The 23,609-nt window shown below is 43.7% G+C and overlaps 2 protein-coding genes and 2 non-coding genes across 5 annotated transcripts; all 4 read left to right on the top strand.

Annotated features, from left to right (window-relative positions):
* The first annotated feature begins 3,951 nt into the window (after positions 1 to 3,951).
* On the top strand, positions 3,952 to 10,769 carry LOC121554635 (cbp/p300-interacting transactivator 1). Its single transcript, XM_041868293.2, has 2 exons — positions 3,952 to 4,290; positions 8,024 to 10,769. Exon 2 carries the CDS (start codon positions 8,037 to 8,039, stop codon positions 8,589 to 8,591), a length of 555 nt encoding a protein of 184 aa, XP_041724227.2. The 5' UTR covers positions 3,952 to 4,290; positions 8,024 to 8,036; the 3' UTR covers positions 8,592 to 10,769.
* A 1,233-nt stretch (positions 10,770 to 12,002) lies between these two features.
* Positions 12,003 to 22,705, top strand: LOC121554290 (40S ribosomal protein S4). Of its 2 annotated transcripts, none has more exons than XM_041867786.2 (7): positions 12,003 to 12,069; positions 12,597 to 12,674; positions 14,535 to 14,715; positions 18,666 to 18,763; positions 21,084 to 21,255; positions 21,865 to 22,022; positions 22,534 to 22,705. In XM_041867786.2, the coding sequence occupies exons 1-7, from the start codon at positions 12,067 to 12,069 to the stop codon at positions 22,633 to 22,635; spliced, it is 792 nt and encodes a 263-aa protein (XP_041723720.1). In that variant the 5' UTR covers positions 12,003 to 12,066; the 3' UTR covers positions 22,636 to 22,705. The 2 variants fall into 2 exon arrangements, with proteins under 2 accessions (XP_041723720.1, XP_041723721.1); XM_041867787.2 differs by lacking the exon at positions 12,003 to 12,069 and adding an exon at positions 12,159 to 12,183.
* LOC121554796 lies at positions 18,881 to 18,956 on the top strand. The gene has a single exon (XR_005997806.1). It is a non-coding gene; the product is annotated as a small nucleolar RNA SNORD61 (small nucleolar RNA).
* Positions 22,106 to 22,240, top strand: LOC121554795. The gene has a single exon (XR_005997805.1). It is a non-coding gene; the product is annotated as a small nucleolar RNA SNORA57 (small nucleolar RNA).
* Positions 22,706 to 23,609: the final 904 nt, after the last annotated feature.

Genomic DNA, 23,609 nt, shown 5'->3' with positions numbered 1-23,609 from the left:
TCCCTCCCTCCTCCCATCTCTCCTCCTCCCTCCTCCCATCTCTCCTCCCCTCCCTCCTCCCATCTCTCCTCCCCTCCTCCTCCTCCCCTCCTCCTCCCATCTCTCCTCCCTCCCTCCTCCCATCTCTCCTCCCTCCTCCCTCCTCCCCTCCCTCCTCCCATCTCTCCTCCCCCCTCCCCTCCTCCCTCCTCCCATCCCTCCTCCCATCCCTCCTCCCCTCCCTCCTCCCATCCCTCCTCCCCTCCTCCCCTCCTCCCATCCCTCCTCCCATCCCTCCCCTTTGTTGTTTACAGGGAATCTGAAGAATGTGGTTTAAGAGCGGCGTCTGGGTCTCATGTTTCCAATCAGGTCCTCCTGGGGTAATGAACACAGACATCGGGCCAGGCTAATGAAGACAGTATGTTGGAGCTGTGTGTGTGTGTGGAGAGAGGAGAGATGTTGGAAAACACTGTTTCCAGGGGGATGTTTTAATGTGGGTGACTGACTGATATAGGTAGGATGCTGATGTTGCCTGTTTGCTGTTGGTCCGTTTCTGTTTCAGTCTGTGCTCTTTTTTTAAACGTTGGGGAGGTGGGTTGGGCTAGACTGGGACCAGACTGAGAATCTTGCTCCATAAAATGGCTTCCAGGGTCCGTATTCACAAAGCGGATCAGCGTAAGAGTTTTGCCTTTTCAGATCATAATGAATTCTGATTAAGATTAGATGGCCCAGAATCTGAAGTAAATCTTTTTGTTCCATGGTTAGGGGGTGGGAGGGTGTAATAATACACTGAAATATGTACATATTAATTACATCTTAGTCATTTAGCAGACGCTCTTATCCGGAGCGACTTACAGTTAGTGAGTGCGTACATTTTTCATACTGTAGGGTGGGGAGGAAGAGGCGATATGTTGCATAAGATTTTGTGTTAAACGGGTAAAGCAGACATGTTGGGGGCTTGTGTTACCCTGGGTGTACGTTCTGGGTTTTGCCCTGGCACTACACAGCTGATTTGAAATAACCAACTCATCATCAAGCTTTGATTATTTTAATCAACTTTGTAGTGCTAGGGCAAAAAAACAACAACATGCAAACCAGGAGGGGCCCAAAGGACCAAGTTTGAGAAACCCTGCTCTATGGTAACATGTTAACACCCCCTGGATAGATAAGTACTAAAACATTTTAAGGGGTTAACACCCCCTGGAAGATAAAGATCATCTTCAGTCCATATAGAGCAGCGGTATCAAACTGATTTTACTAACTGAGCTACAGATCTGTTATGATCTTAGTGCTAAAGATGATCTTTACTACATCAGTGTCAGATGAAGAGCATTCTTAGCATGTGCAGTCGGTGTGTTAAGACGAAGTCTTGATATGATCTCCTGTCGAATGAAATGTTTCCTGTGAAAGCAAATTTGTATTCTGTCCTTTTCCTCAAATTTGTATTCTGTCCTGTTCCTCAAATTTGTATTCTGTCCTGTTCCTATTCAAACTGCATGTTTAAATTCAACTGGAGGAACTGTATGAGTGTAAAATTGTTTCGTATCATTTTACTTTTGGTTTCACAAAAGTATAACTTTCACTGAAAATTTGTTTTTTTTAACAGTTCACTTTTTTTATTTTATATGGTGTAAATAACATGTTTTATTATCAAATACAATCTGTATCTGAGTATGTTGTTAAATAGTCTTCTTTTTTTCTTTTTTTTCTATTAAAACTTCAGCTTCAATAACATCCGAAGAGGAAACTGACACCAAATGTAAATCATGTGTCCCAAATTACACTCTCTTCCATCTAGTGCACTACTTTTGACCAGAGCCCTAGGGGTCGTGCACAAGAGAGGGAATAGGGTGCAATTTGTGGTGAATCAAAGTGGTTGCCATGTGTGGAACAGAAGTTGTAACGTTCTGTCTTAAACACCATGACCAGAACACACACCCACTCACACACTCTATAGGGATTCCGTGGTCAGCGTTGTGGTTTTTCCTCAGAATGAATGTGAAACGAGTGAAAGTCATTAGTGTGTTTATGGGTTAGTAGGAATGACTGAACTGATTGAAACACTCTCTCTTAAACAGCTGTTGCACAAAGACCCTAGAAAACTGATGAACTTAAGACATGAGAGCAGTGTGGTTCAGTTCCCCCCCTCCACCTCCTCCCCCAAACACCCCTTAAGGAGACCAAGACAAGACAACTTTAGGGGGCCAGATTCACTAAATATTTAGGACAACCTTTTAAATAACTGTTAAATTAATTATTACATTTTTTTTTTTTTATTATTCTTGAACTCCTCAGATTTCTTCTTAAAGAAAAGTTTGAAAATCTGGCACAGGCCTACTGCTGTTGCATGACATAGTAGGCTTGGATATCACTGCTTTTTCATTTCTGGATTGGCAATTTGGCCAAATAAAGGGGGCCAAGGCCAAAGGGTCAAATTACCAATGTCTTGTGCCTTGCCATCCAAAAAAAACAAGTTTATCAATCCACCTCTATGCATGGTTACCATACATACCCTATCTGCCTGATAGTTTCTCTAAAGAAACTCTCAGAGCCTATAGAACGTTTTCTCTCCTCCCCTGCCTGAAATCAAACTCCCATCTCTCTCTATTCTCCATTCATGCTGCTGAATAGCACACCTGCCTGCCCTGTCCCGTATGGCGACTAGACTGACTGCACCAGGACTTCCTAACGACATTTTATGCAAAACATCACGTTTCCCTCCAGAGTGGCATGGCATCATTATTTGAATAGAACATCAGTTGACGTTTTAGATTAAATAGATAAAAGTTCGTTATAATTTGTATTGTGTTATGATATTATAAATGTTTGCTTAGGCTATACTTCTATAGGAGGCTTGCTAAAATTATCCCATGGCAGTCATTGAAAACTTCAAGCTGACATTAATTTGCGCTTACTTTACTTTGGTCGTTCTGTGTGTTTACCCGTTTTGTCTAGTTTTACATTCGAGAGGGAACTTGAAAACCGTTCGTTTCATTTGCATGTTTTCCCACGGGGGAAGACTGCACGAACTTCCATACATCATGCCTCATCTACATGTTAACTGTCCCGGCGCTCTGACGGGACTTGACCACAATAAAGACAGATGCTCAGGAGCCTTTATGTGGTTCACTGAAAAGGAATTACGGCGCGTGGCGTTCTAAAAGAAGGCGCCTTGGCATCACGTGTTCTGTTCCTTTCTCTCTCTGACTATGTTGAGACCTAGGCCTATTGTTTAGAGCGAATTAATGAAAATATCATATTTATTTAGACTGAAACGGATGGGGGGGAAAGGCTGAGACGATAACCTCGAGGTTTGGGAAATGTTTAGGTCTATATCCCCATTATTTTATTTTAGGATATCGTTTGGACTTATTTGACCTATAGCCAGTTGTAACAGAGGACCTTTTAGATATTAAATAGGCCTAGCCTAATGATGAGACGTTAGCATAGCGGTCTGTCCAGGTGGGCTACCCAATAAGCTAGGCCAATTGTGTGTGTGTGTGTGTGTGTGCGCGCGTGCGTGCGTATTGGCCCATATCCACACGGTTTTCTATTTGGTTCCTCCTGTGAACATTGTTTTGTCTCGTGAAAATCAACAGTTATTGTTTCAAGTCCATTGAAGAGTGTTGAGGCTGTGCGTTCTCTCATGAATGATAATCAGTGAGTGGTCTGTTTGGAGTAGAATAGAATAAACAATAATAGAAGAGGCTACTATTTGATCTGTGATTGTAGAGAAAAGCGCTCGCTCTTGAGAATATAAAACATCTGCCTCGGTAGAGCGCTTTCATGACCGAAACTCCGGAAAATGAGGTCCTCCGATACTGGAATGAACCGTTTATTGTGCGATAACCGTGGTGCGTCAGTCCTATTCCACTCCAAATCCACTCCGTGATTGTAAAGCTGTCCCGCCACAAACGCGCTTCGCTTGAGGGTCGTGTGTGTGTGTGTGTGTGTGTGAGTGTGAGTGAATAATACTTTATATTCAGTAACAACCACATTGAGGGAACTCTCCCGGAGTCGGACAGTGTATTATTGCGCACAGAGAGAGGAGAGACGCAGCGCGAGGACAATATTATGACTCAACCGTTTACTTTATGACTATAGCTCTCAACAGGAACCGGCGGATGCCTTACTAAATATAGACAACAACCATTGTCATATAAACGTTTTTGACAACAAACATTTACGGGTGTGGTGTTGTCCTGCGATCTGTTGGAGTTGATGTTTATACATTTGGACTTCTAGATTTTTGACCATTCTTTGCCTTCCTCAAACGGACCTACTGCTGCGCTAAAAGTGGCTTTCTAAAGGGTATGTTATTTTACATTTTAATTGTTCCGTTTTAAACATTATGGAAGTTATTCACAATTGTTTGTTTGATTTAATAGAGCAACAGGGGAAAATGTCAACTTGTTTGCCAAATGCTACCAATTTTACCAATAAATTGTAGCCTAAAATGTAATTTTAACCATTTTTGTGATTTGCCTCACTTTTAAACTGGTGAATTACATGCAATTTACGCACTTCTTGGATGATTTCGTAACACAACTCCATAACATTAATATTTTTAGCAAACTATTCAGCCTATTTTACCAAATAGGCATTTGATAGAAAAGGAGGCTTTTTAAAAACGTTTGTTACTTTGACAAAGTTATATTCTATTGGCTATAAATGTTTCTGTGTGATTTCCTCCATCCCATATGAGCGTTGATTCAATTACTATAAAACAAGTAGCCATGCTCAGCCTCACCATATGGTCAAGGTGTGTGTGTGTGTGTATCTTGAACGATTGACGTTTCAATTGTCTCGTCACTTATGGTAATTGTGTAATTGACACCGCCGTTGTTGGCTAGAAGCAGAGGGGTTCTATGCTCACTTTCAGGTCCGCAGGGAGGCTGATATGATTAATGTAATCAAGTAATTTCTATTGTGATTGTTTGACATCATAGTGTGATTAGTTTATAGGCAAAATAAACTAGTTGAATAGCCTACCTTTGTCGATCGATCAAGCAACAAACAGTTTGTCATCTTGGCACTAGGTTAAGAATCGGTTTAGTGAACGAAACCTACCACTTCAATAGGCTTTGTTCGAATGCAACACTCATTCTTCCTTCCTTGAGGTAATCATTGATATAAGAAGGATACATTTTAGAAGTATTTGAATGCGGCCCATGGTCTCCTTGAAGGGAGGATGCATTTAACAGTAATTGAACAGGGCCCATAGTCTCTCCTTTCTATAATGCATTTTAACAGTATGTAAGGAAGGAAGGAAGGAAAGAGGGATGCATTTTAACATTATAGGAAGAAAGGAAAGAGGGATGCATTTTAACAGTATGGAAGGAAGGAAGGAAGGAAAGAGGGATGCATTTTAACATTATAGGAAGAAAGGAAAGAGGGATGCATTTTTAACAGTATGTAAGGAAGGAAGGATGTATTTGAACATAGCCCATGTCCCCTTCATGAGGTTGCATTTAATAACAGTATTTGAACTGTCCCAATGTCTCTCCTTCCTAAGGATCCATTTGAACAGTATTTCAGCCTGCCTCTGACAGTAATCAGCCAATGAGTGGTGAACACAAAGGACCAAATAACACACACACACACACACACACACACACACAGTGATAAATACCAAACAGCTGTCAGTGGCAGGGCGCATGAGATGATGATGGTGTGTGTTCTTGGCCCAGTACAGCTGCATGCCTGCCTGTAGCAATTACCCTCTCCATAAATATGGACTGGGGGCAGGAAGGGGGTCAGAGGAGTCTGTGTGTGTGTCGGGAAGGGGGGGTCTACAGTGGATCAGCACATATACAGTGGGGGGAAAAAAAGTATTTAGTCAGCCACCAATTGTGCAAGTTCTCCCACTTAAAAAGATGAGAGATGCCTGTAATTTTCATCATAGGTACACGTCAACTATGACAGACAAATTGAGATTTTTTTTCTCCAGAAAATCACAGTGTAGGATTTTTAATGAATTTATTTGCAAATTATGGTGGAAAATAAGTATTTGGTCACCTACAAACAAGCAAGATTTCTGGCTCTCACAGACCTGTAACTTATTCTTTAAGAGGCTCCTCTGTCCTCCACTCATTACCTGTATTAATGGCACCTGTTTGAACTTGTTATCAGTATAAAAGGCACCTGTCCACAACCTCAAACAGTCACACTCCAAACTCCACTATGACCAAGACCAAAGAGCTGTCAAAGGACACCAGAAACAAAATTGTAGACTTGCACCAGGCTGGGAAGACTGAATCTGCAATAGGTAAGCAGCTTGCTTTGAAGAAATCAACTGTGGGAGCAATTAGTAGGAAATGGAAGACATACAAGACCACTGATAATCTCCCTCGATCTGGGGCTCCACGCAAGATCTCACCCCGTGGGGTCAAAATGATCACAAGAATGGTGAGCAAAAATCCCAGAACCACACGGGGGGACCTAGTGAATGACCTGCAGAGAGCTGGGACCAAAGTAACAAAGCCTACCATCAGTAACACACTACGTCGCCAGGGACTCAAATCCTGCAGTGCCAGACGTGTCCCCCTGCTTAAGCCAGTACATGTCCAGGCCCGTCTGAAGTTTGCTAGAGTGCATTTGGATGATCCAGAAGAGGATTGGGAGAATGTCATATGGTCAGATGAAACCAAAATATAACTTTTTGGTAAAAACTCAACTCGTCGTGTTTGGAGGACAAAGAATGCTGAGTTGCATCCAAAGAACACCATACCTACTGTGAAGCATGGGGGTGGAAACATCATGCTTTGGGGCTGTTTTTTCTGCAAAGGGACCAGGACGACTGATCCGTGTAAAGGAAAGAATGAATGGGGCCATGTATCGTGAGATTTTGAGTGAAAACCTCCTTCCATCAGCAAGGGCATTGAAGATGAAACGTGGCTGGGTCTTTCAGCATGACAATGATCCCAAACACACCGCCCGGGCAACGAAGGAGTGGCTTCGTAAGAAGCATTTCAAGGTCCTGGAGTGGCCTAGCCAGTCTCCAGATCTCAACCCCATAGAAAATCTTTGGAGGGAGTTGAAAGTCTGTGTTGCCCAACGACAGCCCCAAAACATCACTGCTCTAGAGGAGATCTGCATGGAGGAATGGGCCAAAATACCAGCAACAGTGTGTGAAAACCTTGTGAAGACTTACAGAAAACGTTTGACCTGTGTCATTGCCAACAAAGGGTATATAACAAAGTATTGAGAAACTTTTGTTATTGACCAAATACTTATTTTCCACCATAATTTGCAAATTCATAAAAAATCCTACAATGTGATTTTCTGGATTTTTTTTCTCCTCATTTTGTCTGTCATAGTTGACGTGTACCTATGATGAAAATTACAGGCCTCTCTCATCTTTTTAAGTGGGAGAACTTGCACAATTGGTGGCTGACTAAATACTTTTTTCCCCCCACTGTATGTATGGTATCATGTGACTCAGTCTTCAAAGGTCCTGTTATCTTTAACCCCTATTATAAACCCCAGTCAGCCAGTCAGTCCCATCTGAGCCTCCATGGTTAATGTACTTAGATTGTATCCCAAATGACACCCTATTCCCTATATAGTGCACTACTTTTGACTGACTGACATTAGAGAACATGGTCAGGGGCTCTGATAAAGTAGGGCACCATATAGGGTGTAAGGGGTTATTTGGGATACAGACCTCCTCTCCGCACTGTAACCCACCTAAAGATTTATTTAGTTTTCTTGTGACCACCCAATTAAGTGAGACCGATTTGTTTTTAGCCAGGCAGGGTCGTGTCTCCAGTCTCGATCCACTATTTGGAATAGGATACTAGTAAAACCTAGTGAGGCTAGTGATAACCTAGTGAGGCTAGTGATAACCTAGTGAGGCAGTTGACTTCAGGCTGTTAAAGCCAAGCAGGCTTATCATTCTGTGATCGAAACACTATGATGTCATAATATGTTATCAGAAGAATCCTGTATGTTTTCAGTACTCTCTGTTATCTCTTCCGCCTTGTGTGGCGGTGTGTCCCCGTTTGATGACGTCATCGTAACACCATTTCTTCCTCCTTCCCAGGTGTCCCCAGGTGATGACCTCACTGCTGTTCTCCAGTCCCGCCCACGTCGTCATGAAGGACTGCGAGCCTCTGCCATCCTCCTTCACCCTGCTCCACTACCCTGGGACGACGGTCACCGCCAAGACCCCCGGGGATGACCCCTTCCCCGCCTCCACCCCCCACTCCTCCACCTCTCCATCCCTCTCCAAACCCCAGCCCTTCTGCCTGCAGACCCTCCAGACCAGCCCTCACCTCCTCGCCAGCATGCAGCTCCAGAAACTCAACTCCCACTACCAGAGTCTGGCTGGAGGCAGCGGTGGTTCAGGGCCCAACTCAGGGCCTCAGAGGGGGTTTGGGGGCTCGACGCTGGGCTCTGCTGGGCAGCTGGTGGGGGGTACCCCTGAAGTTAGTGGAGGGGGGAACCAGAATTGTGGATCTGGCGGCATTATAGATTCTGACCCGGTGGATGAAGAGGTTCTGATGTCGTTGGTCATAGAGCTGGGTTTGGACAGGGCCAATGAGCTGCCTGAGCTCTGGCTGGGACAGAATGAGTTTGACTTCATAGCGGATGTATCTGCTGGATGTTGACCCGCCCGGATAGAGGGATGGAAGGAGGGGATCTGTGCTCTCTCATTCTTTCTTTTCTTCTGTTAGTCTCTCGTTTGGATGGACACATACTCTGATGTCCCTGCTGGGTACTAACCCAAACACGCATAATCTGACATCCCTGCCGGGTACTAACCCAAACACACATACTCTGACATCCCTGCCGGGTACTAACCCAAACACACATACTCTGACATCCCTGCTGGGTACTAACCCAAACACACATACTCTGACGTCCCTACCGGGTACTAACCCAAACACACACAGAAAGAGAAACTGTCCTTTGTTTTTTTCTTTTTTGTGGGTCAACGTCTCAGTTTTTCTCTGAAAGAAACATGATGAACACAAACTGTACCACCCTCTCACACTCGGGTGGGGTTCCGTCTTGTGTCTTTCTGTGTGTGAGTGTGTCACAGAGAGGGTGATGACGTCAGAGGGAACTTGTTGACCAGTGAATCACCTTTTATTTACTCCTTGGTGGAGCACAAAGGACTCTGATGCGGCTTTGAGGGTTGTGAACATCCAAAGGTTCAACAGAAACCAAGACAGGACAAAACCCATAGGGTCCGCCCTATCTATATTTAACAGTAGGGAAAACACTGAAGGATAGAAATAGCCATTCAGAGACAAAAGCCTTTTACCTGAGCCTGGGGCCTGTCTCACTGTACATCACATGGGCCTCCTACACACACGCACACGCGTACACACCGACGGAAGGATGGATGGATGGTATTACGATCCGGTAATGGAAGTTGCAGCCGTGAAACAGGCACTTGTTCAGTTACCCTAGCATTCAGGAGAGTTCAGGGGGTTTGATGTGACGCTAGGGTGTGAGAGAGAGAGCGCATCAGAGAGATGAGTGATGTGTGTGCATGCATGTGTACCTGTGTGTGAGAGGTTGTATGAGACAGGAGACAGACATGACAGGAGGCCTGTGTAGTGTCCATGGACCAGTAGATCAATGTAACCTGACCTGTATGGCACTGTCAGTGTCTGTATCTAAATACATTATTGAGTCTCAACGTCAGTGGTCTTCATGTAACTCTGTAGGAGGGAACGAATCAGTTCCCCCCCCCCTCTGTCTTTCTCTCTGTTTCTGCCCGATCTCCCTCTCTCTCTGTATGTATTGTAAGTCTCTCCATCTCTCGCTCTGTCTATATCAAATGGATGATGTCTGAAGAAGCAAGGAGAGCTATGAGACTCTCTCTCACCCCCCCACCCTCGCCTTTGTGTCCTGGTCAAAAGTAGTGCACTATATAGGGAATAGGGTTCCATTTGGGATACACACAATCTATTAGTTAATGAGGGTTAAGGTTACAGTTAAAGATGGCTGACTTATACTTTTTCGGGGGTGAAATGTGAGCGCTGAAGACGAATTGATGATAAACTGATGATTGAGTCATTGACTGATTTACTTACAGTACCTACCTTGTAAAGATTTTTTTTTAAATTATGTCTTGTGTAACCCATTTACGCGAAATGTAAGAGGAAAAGTTTCCATTGACTAAATTTCACAGGTTCCAGTGAATAGAGCCCTAAGCCTGAATTACATTGCATCAACATGCTGTGTGTAGGGGAGTCTGCATGTGGAAAAACCACGTTTTGACACCCAGGAAATTGAAGATAACTAATGGTAAATACCAACTTGTAATTTCCTGAACAAGAACCCTTTGAGCTTACTGACTGTAGCAAGAGCATTTACTTTCATTTGTTTTTGTTCGTTTGGCTTATTTGACATTTCACATATTTTTGTGATTTATTTTGTTTTAGGGCGAGAAACCTCTTGCTATTGATTTTGTAAAAGAAAAAAAACCAATGTTTGAAATAAATGTATATCAGTTACTAATGAATCACTTGTCTAGTAGATACTGCACTGATTGTATGGTCCTAAGTTTCTCTCTTAAAATCACACCTTTTTCAATTGAAGCGTTTCTTTTGTTTAAGAGAATGGGAGGTGGACCTATTGCTTAATTTTTCTCTCTTCTTTGATTTTTCTTTTTTAAATGACGGAACGAATATATCCGAGGTTGATTGATTATTATATATTTTTTTGCACTTTGTCCCTCTTTTGAATCTCATTAAATTACTTGATCATATTTAAATAGTTGTATTTTTGTTACTTCTCTGCATGTTGGGGAAAATAAAGAATACCAAACTGAATATTCTCTCCGTTTCTCATTATACTCAAACAGTACGTATAGTCTACCATTGATTTGTACACAATTTAGTTCGCAATCTATACACGAACTCACGATACTGTAGCTGAGAAGAGTCCACACACTAATGAAAATGGTTAGTCGTCATAACTTTCTTATAAAATGTCGCCATCTAGTGGCAACTTTTCAGAAATGCCTCAAAGTACACAGTTCGAGTCCTATAATAAAAGCAATATGGGCTGTAGGCGTACTTTGGCAGCACGTGTAACAAAAAAACACTGCAGATAAAGATGATTTGATACTGCATACCTTGTTAAAGAAACAAAGACAGTCATATGAACTTATGAAAACAAATTGATACAACAAGCATAGCATACACTGCATGTTTACTGAGGATCAGGGGTCAAACGGGCATAATATAATCAAATCAAATTTTATTGGTCACATACACATATTTAGCAGATGTTTATTTCGGGTGTAGCGAAACGCTTGTGTTCCTAGCTCCAACACTGCAGTGGTATCTAACAATTCACACAAACCTAAAAGTAAAATAATGGAATTAAGAAATATATAAATATTAGATCGAGCAATACCTTTGTGTAAAAGTATATGACTTGTGTAAGTGAGACTGAATTGAGTAGACAGAATTCAAAGCATAAGAAAGCAAGCTGCAGGACAGAAGGACGTCACTAGTGACATTTGGCATGGGAACACGCGGAAGAACGGTTTGATTATCTTGCGCTGCATAAACAGAAGGGCCCTGTCCCGCGCGCTGTTATTTCCTGACACAGATAGCAGGAGGAAATCAGAGAGAGGCTCAGGGAATAGCAGAAAAAAACAGGTTACAGAACATACCAACATTTATTCGTTTAGTACGGATGAAGACATTTAGGCAAGACTTGCGAATCAAGATAATCAATATTATGAAGAGAAGTTAAACTGTGTGTGCTGTGCTTTGCTTAGGCCTATTATAGATTTCGAGAATATGATTGAATTTGATATATAACATATTTACAATCATATAAGAATCACAGTGAGAGCCATGTTGAGAGCCATATAATGTATTTGTACCATTCAATAAAATACAGATACTGACTTTATTATGTATAGCTGCTAAAATAAAATAAAAATCCATACTGTATTTCTGACAAGTTCAAGGTACATCCAGTTGCAGCTATTCTCCTCGACACTAGAGAGCGGACCATATAAATTATGCTCGGTATGTCCCTCATCGTGCACCGTACTTGGTCTCATTTTCCAAGGACTAAAAGTGGGAGGTCCTTTTCCCCGCAGACTCCAACATGGTGAGCCGTATTTCCTTACGATTTTCTCCCGAATCATCATCAAACATCACTTTTTCTGAATATAATATATCACATATAACTGCGATTGTCTGAGAATACATACTTTGTGCAATGGTTAGTTCCTGTATTTATATAATAAGTTATGTCTGTGTCTATGAAACGATATTAGTAAAAACTACTCGTTTGACCATCGTAGCCACAGGCTAGCTAGTTAGCAACAGCTCTGCACATTTCAGCCAAATATGTTTCTGTTACCACGACTTCTACGTTCAAAAGTCTATTTCCGAAGCTTATACTAGTCTTGGCAATTGAGCATACCTTTTTTAGGGGAGAATTTGTGAAAAATAAACCAACTTTGTTGTGCTTTCGCCGAGTAGGCCTCAGCCGGAACTCGTAACAAATGACTAACTTGCACGGTAACTTTTGCTAGTCAGACAGGTCGCATGGTATCAGTCGTTTCTGTCTGTTTGGCTGTTCCTCTAAAGTTTTACTGCTGTGTTGACTAACGTCGTTTTTCTGTTTACCAGGCACGAGGACCGAAGAAGCACCTGAAGCGCGTTGCAGCGCCCAAGCATTGGATGCTTGACAAGCTCACCGGAGTGTTCGTAAGTACATAACTACTTATTTCTATGTTGAAACCACAATGTTACTAAATGGTTGCAGATTCGTATACAAATTATTAGTAAAACTGAGGGCATTCATATCTATCCACCAGTGTTCCATTATTTTCACAACGAACATGTCATTCATTGTCTTGTGCCCTACCTGTATCTCCTCACCTGGGCTGTTGAACGTGACCCTACCTAACTTGCGGCATTTCCCCTCTTTTATTAAAATAACATTTGCTTGTCAAGTTTCATTTTCATTATTAAATTGAGCACGGCAAACAAAGTTTATGCTTAAAGGCGCTGCATGCTCAATCCGACGTCTGCAGTTGCTTTAGAGCAGGGTTTCCCCAACTCAGTCTTGGGGACCACAAGCTGTGTACGTCTTTGTTTTTGCCTTAACACTACACAGCTGATTCAAACAATGAACTCTTCATCAAGCTTCAATTATTTTTAATCAGCTGTGTAATGCTAGGGCAAAAACCAAAATGTGCGCCCCTTGGGGTCCCCAGGACCGAGTTTGGGAAATGCTGCAGCATAGGAAACAGCCTCTACAGAGGTCAGGGCCTGTATACTTGTGTTTCTGAGCAGAGCTGTTGTGAAGGAAGTTATAAAGGAATTGAGTTTGTTTATACTGAACCCCTCCTGCCATCAACCAATCATGTCAATGCAGCCCTATACGGAGACGCAGGAACTCAACTGGAGGCTCTGCGATGGTGTCACACCATCCTTACAGCGCCTCCGACCACATTTTCGGATCGAGCCTAAATTGGCTCTCAAGAGTTGCTAGATTGTGGCCCTATAAACGTTTTTTAATCAATGAAGTTGTGTTTGCAACGTGTATAGTTGTAGTCATTTGCTATTTCATCTACTGAACAGTCGTGGCTTTCCCTCCTATCCTAACCCCATTCGCCACGTCCTCTCTCCTATCCTAACCCCATTCCCCACGTCCTCTCTCCTATCCTAACCCCATTCGCCACGTCCTCCCTCCTATCCTAACCCCATTCGCCACGTCCTCTCTCCTATCCTAACCCCATTCGCCACGTCCTCTCTCCTATCCTAACCCCATTCCCCACGTCCTCTCTCCTATCCTAACCCCATTCGCCACGTCCTCTCTCCTATCCTAACCCCATTCCCCACGTCCTCTCTCCTATCCTAACCCCATTCCCCACGTCCTCTCTCCTATCCTGACCCCATTCCCCACGTCCTCTATCCTATCCTAACCCCATTCCCCACATCCTCTCTCCTATCCTAACCCCATTCGCCACGTCCTCTCTCCTATCCTAACCCCATTCGCCACGTCCTCTCTCCTATCCTGACCCCATTCCCCACGTCCTCTCTCCTATCCTGACCCCATTCCCCACGTCCTCTCTCCTATCCTGACCCCATTCCCCACGTCCTCTCTCCTATCCTGACCCCATTCCCCACATCCTCTCTCCTATCCTGACCCCATTCCCCACGTCCTCTCTCCTATCCTAACCCCACTCCCCACGTCCTCTCTCCTATCCTGTGTATAGTGATCTGCTGTCCCTGCATTGTCTATAGCCACCATTGTTAATAAAGGTAGACTCAGCGATGTGAAGTTGCCACAAGCAGCATCGCAGATATTGCGATGAGTGAGATGCAAAACTTCACTCTGTCACACACGGTATCTGCGGATGAACATGGGTTTGCTTCACGTTATGTGGCAGCTCCGGGACCCAAACAGTGGAAGTTTAGCCTCGTGCTTCAATGCACATAGTAGTTGCGGATATTGACCAACTATGCTGTTTGTTTTGTGCATCTACATCCATATTGCTGAATCTACCTTTTAACTGCTCTCATCTAGTTACAGTACCTAACTCTATTCTCCCCCTGTAGGCTCCTCGTCCCTCCACTGGTCCCCACAAGCTGAGGGAGTGCCTGCCCCTCATCATCTTCCTCAGGAATCGTCTGAAGTACGCTTTGACCGGAGACGAGGTCAAGAAGATCTGCATGCAAAGGTTCATCAAGATCGACGGCAAGGTCCGCACCGATATCACCTACCCAACTGGCTTCATGGGTGAGTCTGGCTGGGGGCGGGTTGAGGAAGGGAAGGAGTGACAATGTTTTGGGTGAAGAAGGGAAGGAGTGACAATGTTTTGAGTGTCACCTACCTTACTGGTTTTATGGGTGAGTCTGGCTGGGGGGGCGGGATTGGATTAGGAAGAGAGCCATAGGGACAGCAATGGGAGGAGCCAAGGATTACATAAGGGTGGGTAAATGTTTGGCTTACTCCTTTCAGGGCTAGGCGACGTGAACGTCTGTGCCTCTCATAATAAGAGACCTTCGCTTGAAAAATGAGAATGCGGCAATGTTAGTTTATGCCTTTTTGAGACACCATAGCAACAACAGGCAGTATACACTTTCACAAAATAGTCAGAATTAATTTAAGATGAAATCAAGAAATATGTAAATTGACATTTTTGCAGAGGTCGTAGTTGCGCGATTTTAGATTAGATGTTTGGTGCTGCATTTTTTAAGTGGGGGTGGGACTGCATGAAAACTGGTATTTCATTGAAGAATCACGTCCATAGTTCCCATTCCTGCTAGGAGTAGTACTGTTGACCAATCACTGACGAAGAGGCGTAGCCTTCTGCTATGTAACTTCGACTTAACTCAAGAAAATGTGTGCTTGAACAGCTGGGGGAGATAACAAAACCGATGCGTGTGCAACTATGGGGGAAAACGGACGGGATTTGCTTAGACTGTTGATAACATGTAAACTATATTTAGTCTCGCTGTTTATTGAAAACCCCATACATTTTGCGCAATGAGCACTTGTCTTTCAAATGCATCATTGCAGTTGTTGGTTAGCTAGCAAAAAATTTTTTTTTGTCATATTAGCATTGACAAGAGATCAGTCAAAATGCCTCAAAACAAGACATGGCATCAATAAGATACGAGGCACTTATGAGTCCCACATGGCAGCCTGTCATTGTTGCTATCGGGAGTGTTCAGAATCATAACGCGCGCCTTCCCGGTGCCATTTTCGCTAAGTTGTCAGCCAACCCACCTGTGTGTGCAAACTGTTTAGACTGCGAAGCATGCGACAGGCGTACGCGTGGAGATGGAAGGAGCGACGCTAGCAGTCTTGCATGCGTCCTCTGCTTGACATAATCACCACACTCTTTGGTTTTGATCAACGAGCTGAAATAAATCTCACCAATACCTCTAAGAAGTTCTGAGCTCTAATCAATAGGATGTTTTTTTATTTAAGTATTCAAACGGGGCCATATCTCATTGATTCGTCTCTACAGGGATTGTCTAGTTGAACTCGATGGGCTGTAAGGCACTAAAGGTAATGGCTGGCTTGCTCTGGGCTTTCAGGACAGAGCCCTGCGGCAAATGAATTTTCGCTTGCTTTTTGATATAGTGGTGCTGCTTGGTGTTACTGGTTAGCTGTAGAAACACCAGATGGAGACTGATCTCTGGTCACGTCAAGGGATTAAATCATTTCTTGACCTGGGGCTCACATACTATATATACAGTGGGGAGAACAAGTATTTGATACACTGACGATTTTGCAGGTTTTCCTACTTACAAAGCATGTAGAGGTCTGTAATGTTTATCATAGGTACACTTCAACTGTGAGACGGAATCTAAAACAAAAATCCAGAAAATCACATTGTATGATTTTTAAGTAATTAATTTGCATTTTATTGCATGACATAAGTATTTGACACATCAGAAAAGCAGAACTTAATATTTGGTACAGAAACCTTTGTTTGCAATTACAGAGATCATATGTTTCCTGTAGGTCTTGACCAGGTTTGCACACACTGCAGCAGGGATTTTGGCCCACTCCATACAGATCTTCTCCAGATCCTTCAGGTTTCGGGGCTGTCGCTGGGCAATACGGACTTTCAGCTCCCTCCAAAGATTTTCTATTGGGTTCAGGTCTGGAGACTGGCTACGCCACTCCAGGACCTTAAGATGCTCCTTACGGAGCCACTCCTTAGTTGCCCTGGCTGTGTGTTTCGGGTCGTTGTCATGCTGGAAGACCCAGCCACGACCCATCTTCAATGCTCTTACTGAGGGAAGGAGGTTGTTGGCCAAGATCTCGCGATACATGGCCCCATCCATCCTCCCCTTAATACGGTGCAGTTGTCCTGTCCCCTTTGCAGAAAAGCATCCCCAAAGAATGATGTTTCCACCTCCATGCTTCACGGTTGGGATGGTGTTCTTGGGGTTGTACTCATCCTTCTTCCTCCAAACACGGCGAGTGGATTTTAGACCAAAAAGCTCTATTTTTGTCTCATCAGACCACATGACCTTCTCCCATTCCTCCTCTGGATCATCCAGATGGTCATTGGCAAACTTCAGACGGGCCTGGACATGCACTGGCTTGAGCAGGGGGACCTTGCGTGCGCTGCAGGATTTTAATCCATGACGGCGTAGTGTGTTCCTAATGATTTTCTTTGAGACTGTGGTCCCAGCTCTCTTCAGGTCATTGACCAGGTCCTGCCGTGTAGTTCTGGGCTGATCCCTCACCTTCCTCATGATCATTGATGCCCCACGAGGTGAGATCTTGCATGGAGCCCCAGACCGAGGGTGATTGACCGTCATCTTGAACTTCTTCCATTTTCTAATAATTGCGCCAACAGTTGTTGCCTTCTCACCAAGCTGCTTGCCTATTGTCCTGTAGCCCATCCCAGCCTTGTGCAGGTCTACAATTTCATCCCTGATGTCCTTACACAGCTTTCTGGTCTTGGCCATTGTGGAGAGGTTGGAGTCTGTTTGTTTGAGTGTGTGGACAGGTGTCTTTTATACAGGTAACGAGTTCAAACAGGTGCAGTTAATACAGGTAATGAGTTGAGAACAGGAGGGCTTCTTAAAGAAAAACTAACAGGTCTGTGAAAGCCGGAATTCTTACTGGTTGGTAGGTGATCAAATACTTATGTCATGCAATAAAATGCAAATTAATTACTTAAAAATCATATAATGTGATTTTCTGGATTTTTGTTTTAGATTCCGTCTCTCACAGTTGAAGTGTACCTATGATAAACATTACAGACCTCTACATGCTTTGTAAGTAGGAAACACTACCGATTTTGCAGGTTATCACTAGAGATCCTGGTTCGAATCCAGGCTCTGTCGTAGCCGGCCGCGACCGGGAGACCCATGGGGCGGCGCACAATTGGCCCAGCGTCGTCCAGGGTAGGGGAGGGAATGGCCGGCAGGGATGTAGCTCAGTTGATAGAGCATGGCGTTTGCAACGCCAGGGTTGTGGGTTCGATTCCCACAGGGGGTATGAAAAAAATTAATAATGTATGCACTAACTGTAAGTCGCTCTGGATAAGAGCGTCTGATAAATGACTAAAATGTATCAAATACTTGTTCTCCCCACGGTATGTATATATCACACCCACACACGCGCACCACCAAACCAATAGACATTCGCCATCTTATATTCATGTTTTTCTCGGGTGCGCACATTCCCACACGCACAGTATTTCTTAGCTCCTTTATCCCTGCCAAGAGTGATGACGACGGTGTTGTTGATTAATTTCCCAGACCAGGTGAAGCCTGTGAATCTGCCCACCATGTCACACCTCTCCTTCACTGGACCATATCACACTGGTAGAATCTCTATTCCAGTTCCTTGTTTCGCACGTCCTCTCGTCCCCTCTGACCTTCTCATCCATTGGGTTTTGAGGAGAGGGTCTGATATGTAGTCTAGCTTGCCACATACAATGGTATGGGTTTTATTTGGTGCTTTTCGCAAGTATATGAAAGGACTAAATATTGTTGACTTACATTCCGTTGGTTCAACGGTCATTGACCATCTGAAGTGTTTAAACTATGAGAATGTGATGATGACTGAAACTGACAAATCTTTCGTATTGGATTTGTTCTGACGCAAAAGCTGTATTTTGTTCTAGCTCCGCCTTGACAGACTGAATGTTGACGTGGTGTTTGTCTATGTTCTGGATGTGATCATTGACTAATGCATGTTATGTCTGTCTGTAGATGTGATCAGTATTGAGAAGACTGGAGAGCACTTCCGTCTGATCTACGATGTGAAGGGACGTTTCACTGTTCACCGCATCACGGCTGAGGAGGCCCAGGTATGACGCGTCACACAAATGCTCTGGAGTCCAGTTATTCGCAGCTCAATCCTACCTTTTTTCAAACCGAGCAGTACCCTATAATTGGCTGAATCTTCTGTATGGAGGGCTGACGGAGCAATGAAGATAATCTTTGGTTTTGATCAACGAGCTGAAAAAACCCTCACCAATACCTCTAAGAAGTTCTGAGCTCCAACCAAAAGAATTAGCTGAATCCTAATGTGAAATGGTTATATATTCTACCTTTTGTGTAAATAAAAGCCTTGTGTGATTTGTCGGATTACTTGTGGAGCTACACTATATACACTACCGTTGAAAAGTTTGGGGTCACTTAAACATTTCCCTGTTTTTGAAAGAAAAGCAATTTTTTTTGGTCCATTTAAAATAACATCAAATTGATCAGAAATACAGTGTAGACATTGATTTTTTTTATGGAATATCTACATAGGTGTACAGAGTCCCATTATCAGCAACCATCTGTCCTGTGTTCCAATGGCACGTTGTTTGCTAATCCAAGTTTATCATTTTAAAAGGCTAATTGATCATTAGAAAACCCTTTTGCAATTATGTTAGCACAGCTGAAAACTGTTGTGCTGATTAAAGAAGCAATAAAACTGGCCTTCTTGAGACTAGTTGAGTATCTGTAGCATCAGCAATTGTGGGTTCGATTACAGGCTCAAAATGGCCAGAAACAAATACATTTCTTCTGAAACTTGTCAGTCTATTCCTGTTCTGAGAAATGAGGGCTATTCCATGTGAGAAATTGCCAAGAAACTGAAGATCTCGTACAACGCTGTGTACTACTCCCTTCACAGAACAGCGCAAACTGGCTCTAACCAGAATAGAAAGAGGAGTGGGAGGCCCCGGTGCACAACTGAGCAAGAGGACAAATACATTCGTGTCTAGTTTGAGAAATGAGACGCCTCACAGGTCCTCAACTGGCAGCTTCATTAAATAGTACCCGCAAAACAAGTCTCAACGTCAACAGTGAAGAGGCGACTCCGGGATGCTGACCTTCTAGGCAGAGTTGCAAAGAAAAAGCCATATCAGACTGGCCAATAAAAAGAGAAGATTAAGATGGCAAAAGAACACAGACACTGGACAGAGGAAGATTGGAAAAAAGTTATGGACAGACTAAATGTAAAGATGCTGGAAGAATGCTTGATGCCATCTGTCAAGCATGGTGGAGGCAGTGTGATGGTCTGGGGGTGTTTTGGTGGTGGTGAAGTAGGAGATTTGTACAGGGTAAAAGGGATCTTGAAGAAGGAAGGCTCACTCCATTTCGCAACGCCATGCCATACCCTGTGGACGGCGCTTGATTGGAGCCAATTTCCTCCTGCAACAGGACAATGACCCAAAGCCAAGCGTCGGCTGGAGTGGCGTAAAGCCCGCCGCCATTGGACTCTGGTACGGTGGAAACGCGTTCTTTTGGCGTGATGAATCACGCTTCACCATCTGGCAGTCTAAAAAATTAATGCATTGTTGGTTAAGGGCTGTAAGTAAGCATTTCACGGTAATGTCTACACCTGTTGTATTCGGCGTAGGTGGCAAATAAAATTTGATTTGATTTAAAGGACACATCTGGATTTGGCGGATGCCAGGAGAACGCTACCTGCCCCAATGTGTAGTGCCAACTGTGAAGTTTGGAGGAATAATGGTCTGGGGCTGTTTTTCATGGGCCGGGCCCCTTAGTTCCAGTGAAGGGAAATCTTAACGCTACAGCATTCGATGACATTCTAGATGATTCTGTGCTTCCAACTTTTAGCAACAGTTTGGGGAAGGCCCTTTCCTGTTTTAAGCATGCCCCTGTGCACAAAGCAAGGTCCATACAGAAATGGTTTGAGATCGGTGTGGAAGAATTTGACTGGCCTGCACAGAGCCCTGACCTCAACCCCATCGAACACCTTTGAGATGAATTGGAACGCCGACTGCGAGCCAAGGCCTAATCACCCAACATCAGTGCCCAACCTCACTAACGCTCTGGTGGCTGAATGGAAGCAAGTCCCCACAGCAATATTCCAACATCTAGTGGAAAGCCTTCCCAGAAGAGTGGAGGCTGTTTATAGCAGCAAAGGGAGGGACCAACTCCATATTAATGGTCATGATTTTGGCATGAGATGTTGGACGAGCAGGTGTCTGCATACATTTGGTCAGGTAGTGTAGTTGGGGTTCAGACCCCAAAACCTAGCAGTTGTCAATCAACTTTTTGAGACATTTTTACATCAAGTTGTATCTATGTGCTTAAGTTACCCGGCCTAGACTCTAGAAACTAGGTTTGGCCATAACAATCGCTCACTTTCTCCTCTTTCCCCCTCTCCAGTACAAGCTGTGTAAGGTGAAGAAGAACCTGATGGGCACCAAGGGAGTCCCCGCTCTGGTGACCCATGACGCCCGTACCATCCGCTACCCAGACCCCCTCATCAAGGTCAACGACACAGTCCGCATCGACCTCGCCACCGGCAAGATCACAGAACACATCAAGTTTGACACAGGTAACATGATTTTATGGAACTTAAAAGAAAAACTTCTAGTGACATTGTTTGATACCAGTGAGGAAATGGGTCTAGAGATTGGGGGAATGAGTTGTCTTGCATTTCATATTTGAATAGATTTGATATCTTACCCACCTATATACTCAAAGCACTTTACGTAGTAAGGAGTGAAACTCCTCATCCACCACCAATGTGGGGCAACCAGTTGGGGGATGCACAGCAACCATTTTGTGAAATTGAAGGAAAATATTAAGCAGGATTAGTTAGTGCAGCTTGTTCTGTCGGTCCAACTAGTTTCCTACTATCCCTGTCTGACGGACGCTTGGTCTCGTACAACGTCTGCACAGGCATGGTACTGAATAAGGAATTTACAACTGGTTGTTTTTTTTCTTTGCAGAAACCAAAAATACATTACGGAAAAGTACGTCTGTTCATTCAGACCCTTGGATCCATAAGCACTGTCTTTTGAAACTTTTTTTGCGGCTAAGCAAAGCAACAATTTTTTGCAGCTAAGCAAAGCAACAATACTAACCAATCAAACGTGGCATTCTTCTGAAGCAATCCTCTCTTCCCTTTTCTCTCCACCCCCCTTCACTCTACTCCTTGTAGGTAACCTGTGCATGGTGACTGGCGGTGCCAATTTGGGGCGGATCGGTATCATCACCAACCGGGAGAGGCACCCTGGCTCGTTTGACGTTGTTCACGTCAAAGACAGCGCTGGAAACATCTTTGCCACCAGGCTGGGGAACATCTTCATCATTGGCAAGGTGAGCACAGGAGCAGGGAAGTAGACGACCACACACACCGAGGGAGCATTAACATGCAAATACACCTTGAAGACAACTCAACCCCTCCATTTCTTGACACGCACGTAGTTGTTCTGTACTCGTGTGTGATTGTACGGAGGTAGAACAAAGCCAATGCTATGTCTTCGGTACCAGTGTGATATCGTCTGCTGGTTCTATCCTCAATCGCTGGCACACTTCACGCTGATGAAGAGCAGGTTTAAATCTATCCTAAACCAACTAGACTGCAAACCATGTCTAGTGTCTGCTGGGGTGGGGGGATCCGGATCATTTCTCATTCTGGCCTTTTTACAGACCAGTATTATCACTTCCTAAAAGCACAATTTCACTCTTCATAGCCATTTATTTTGTCCTCTTCCTGTCCCGTCTGATGATTGATGGCTAAAACTTAATGTGTTTTTAACTTTAAATAGTTGAATGTGAGTTGCAGCTATTCCCTTCCAATGTCCTGGTCTTTTCTCCTTCTCTCCAGGGCAACAAGCCGTGGGTGTCCCTGCCCCGTGGAAAGGGTATCCGCCTCACCATCGCTGAGGAGAGGGACAAGAGAATCGCTGCCAAGGCCGGCAGCAGCTAAGTCCTATATGTAGGTCTAGGCGTCCTGACTTCGAAATAAAAACAATGTTATTTACAACCAAAAAAAACAACCGCTGACTCGACTTGTGTTTTCCATGTTGATGTTTAGTTAAATGATTGATAAACTATATTTTCAGAGCAGCTTCCCCAACAAATGGACTCACTTTCACTGAAACCACTATTCAGGTCTATCTTTGCATACGAGTCATATTTTAGATCTTCCATGCTTGTGCCAGTTTCAACACAAGTTGGCGTTTTATAAAAACTGAACGTGACGTGAAAGTGCTCATCATTTCACCAATTTTAGACCATGCATATGCATTACTTTCCAGTGGTTGGAAGTATCGCATTGCAAGCAGGCAAGTAGCCTAATGTTTTTGTGCAAATGGGGGATATGATGGCTACTTTTTCGTAAGGGAAAAAAAACGGTTTAATAAGATGCTATAATTTGCTGTTGGTGAGAATCTTACGTTTAACTTTACATTTTCAAATAATTAGATTTGCATCTATTTCTTAGGCTATTGCGTTACCAAGATTGCATGATTCCTCACCATTTCTCTCGCTGTATGGTTTCGTACTCATGAAGTAGCCTATAGGCCTACAACAAGTTGGGATACCATTCGTTCCAGGGTAGGGGAGGGAATGGCCGGCAGGGATGTAGCTCAATTGGTAGAGCATGGCGTTTGCAATGCCAGGGTTGTGGGTTCGATTCCCATGGGGGGCCAGTATAAAAAAATAAGATGTATGTACTCACTAACTGTAAGTCGCTCTGGATAAGAGCGTCTGCTAAATGACTAAAATGTAAAAATGTTCCCTTCGTTGAATTGGACCAACTTCACAGTACATAAGCTATTACAAGTACAGTGAGGGGAAAAAAGTATTTGATCCCCTGCTGATTTTGTATGTTTGCCCACTGACAAAGAAATTATCAGTCTATAATTTTAATAGTAGGTTTATTTGAACAGTGAGAGACAG

This window comes from Coregonus clupeaformis, chromosome 27 (genome assembly GCF_020615455.1).
Source record: "Coregonus clupeaformis isolate EN_2021a chromosome 27, ASM2061545v1, whole genome shotgun sequence".
Lineage (NCBI taxonomy): Eukaryota > Metazoa > Chordata > Actinopteri > Salmoniformes > Salmonidae > Coregonus > Coregonus clupeaformis.
The sequence above is the reverse complement of the archived record's forward strand: the minus strand, read 5'-3'. Positions and strand labels throughout refer to the sequence as shown.

Excerpts from the sequence above, each read along its gene's own strand:
- LOC121554290 (XM_041867786.2), top strand. Across the intron at positions 18,764-21,083 it reads TCACGGCTGAGGAGGCCCAG|TACAAGCTGTGTAAGGTGAA; the intron begins GTATGACGCGTC and ends CCCCCTCTCCAG. Across the intron at positions 22,023-22,533 it reads ACATCTTCATCATTGGCAAG|GGCAACAAGCCGTGGGTGTC; the intron begins GTGAGCACAGGA and ends CCTTCTCTCCAG.
- LOC121554635 (XM_041868293.2), top strand. The coding sequence starts at position 8,037 with ATGACCTCACTGCTGTTCTCCAGTCCCGCCCACGTCGTCATGAAGGAC.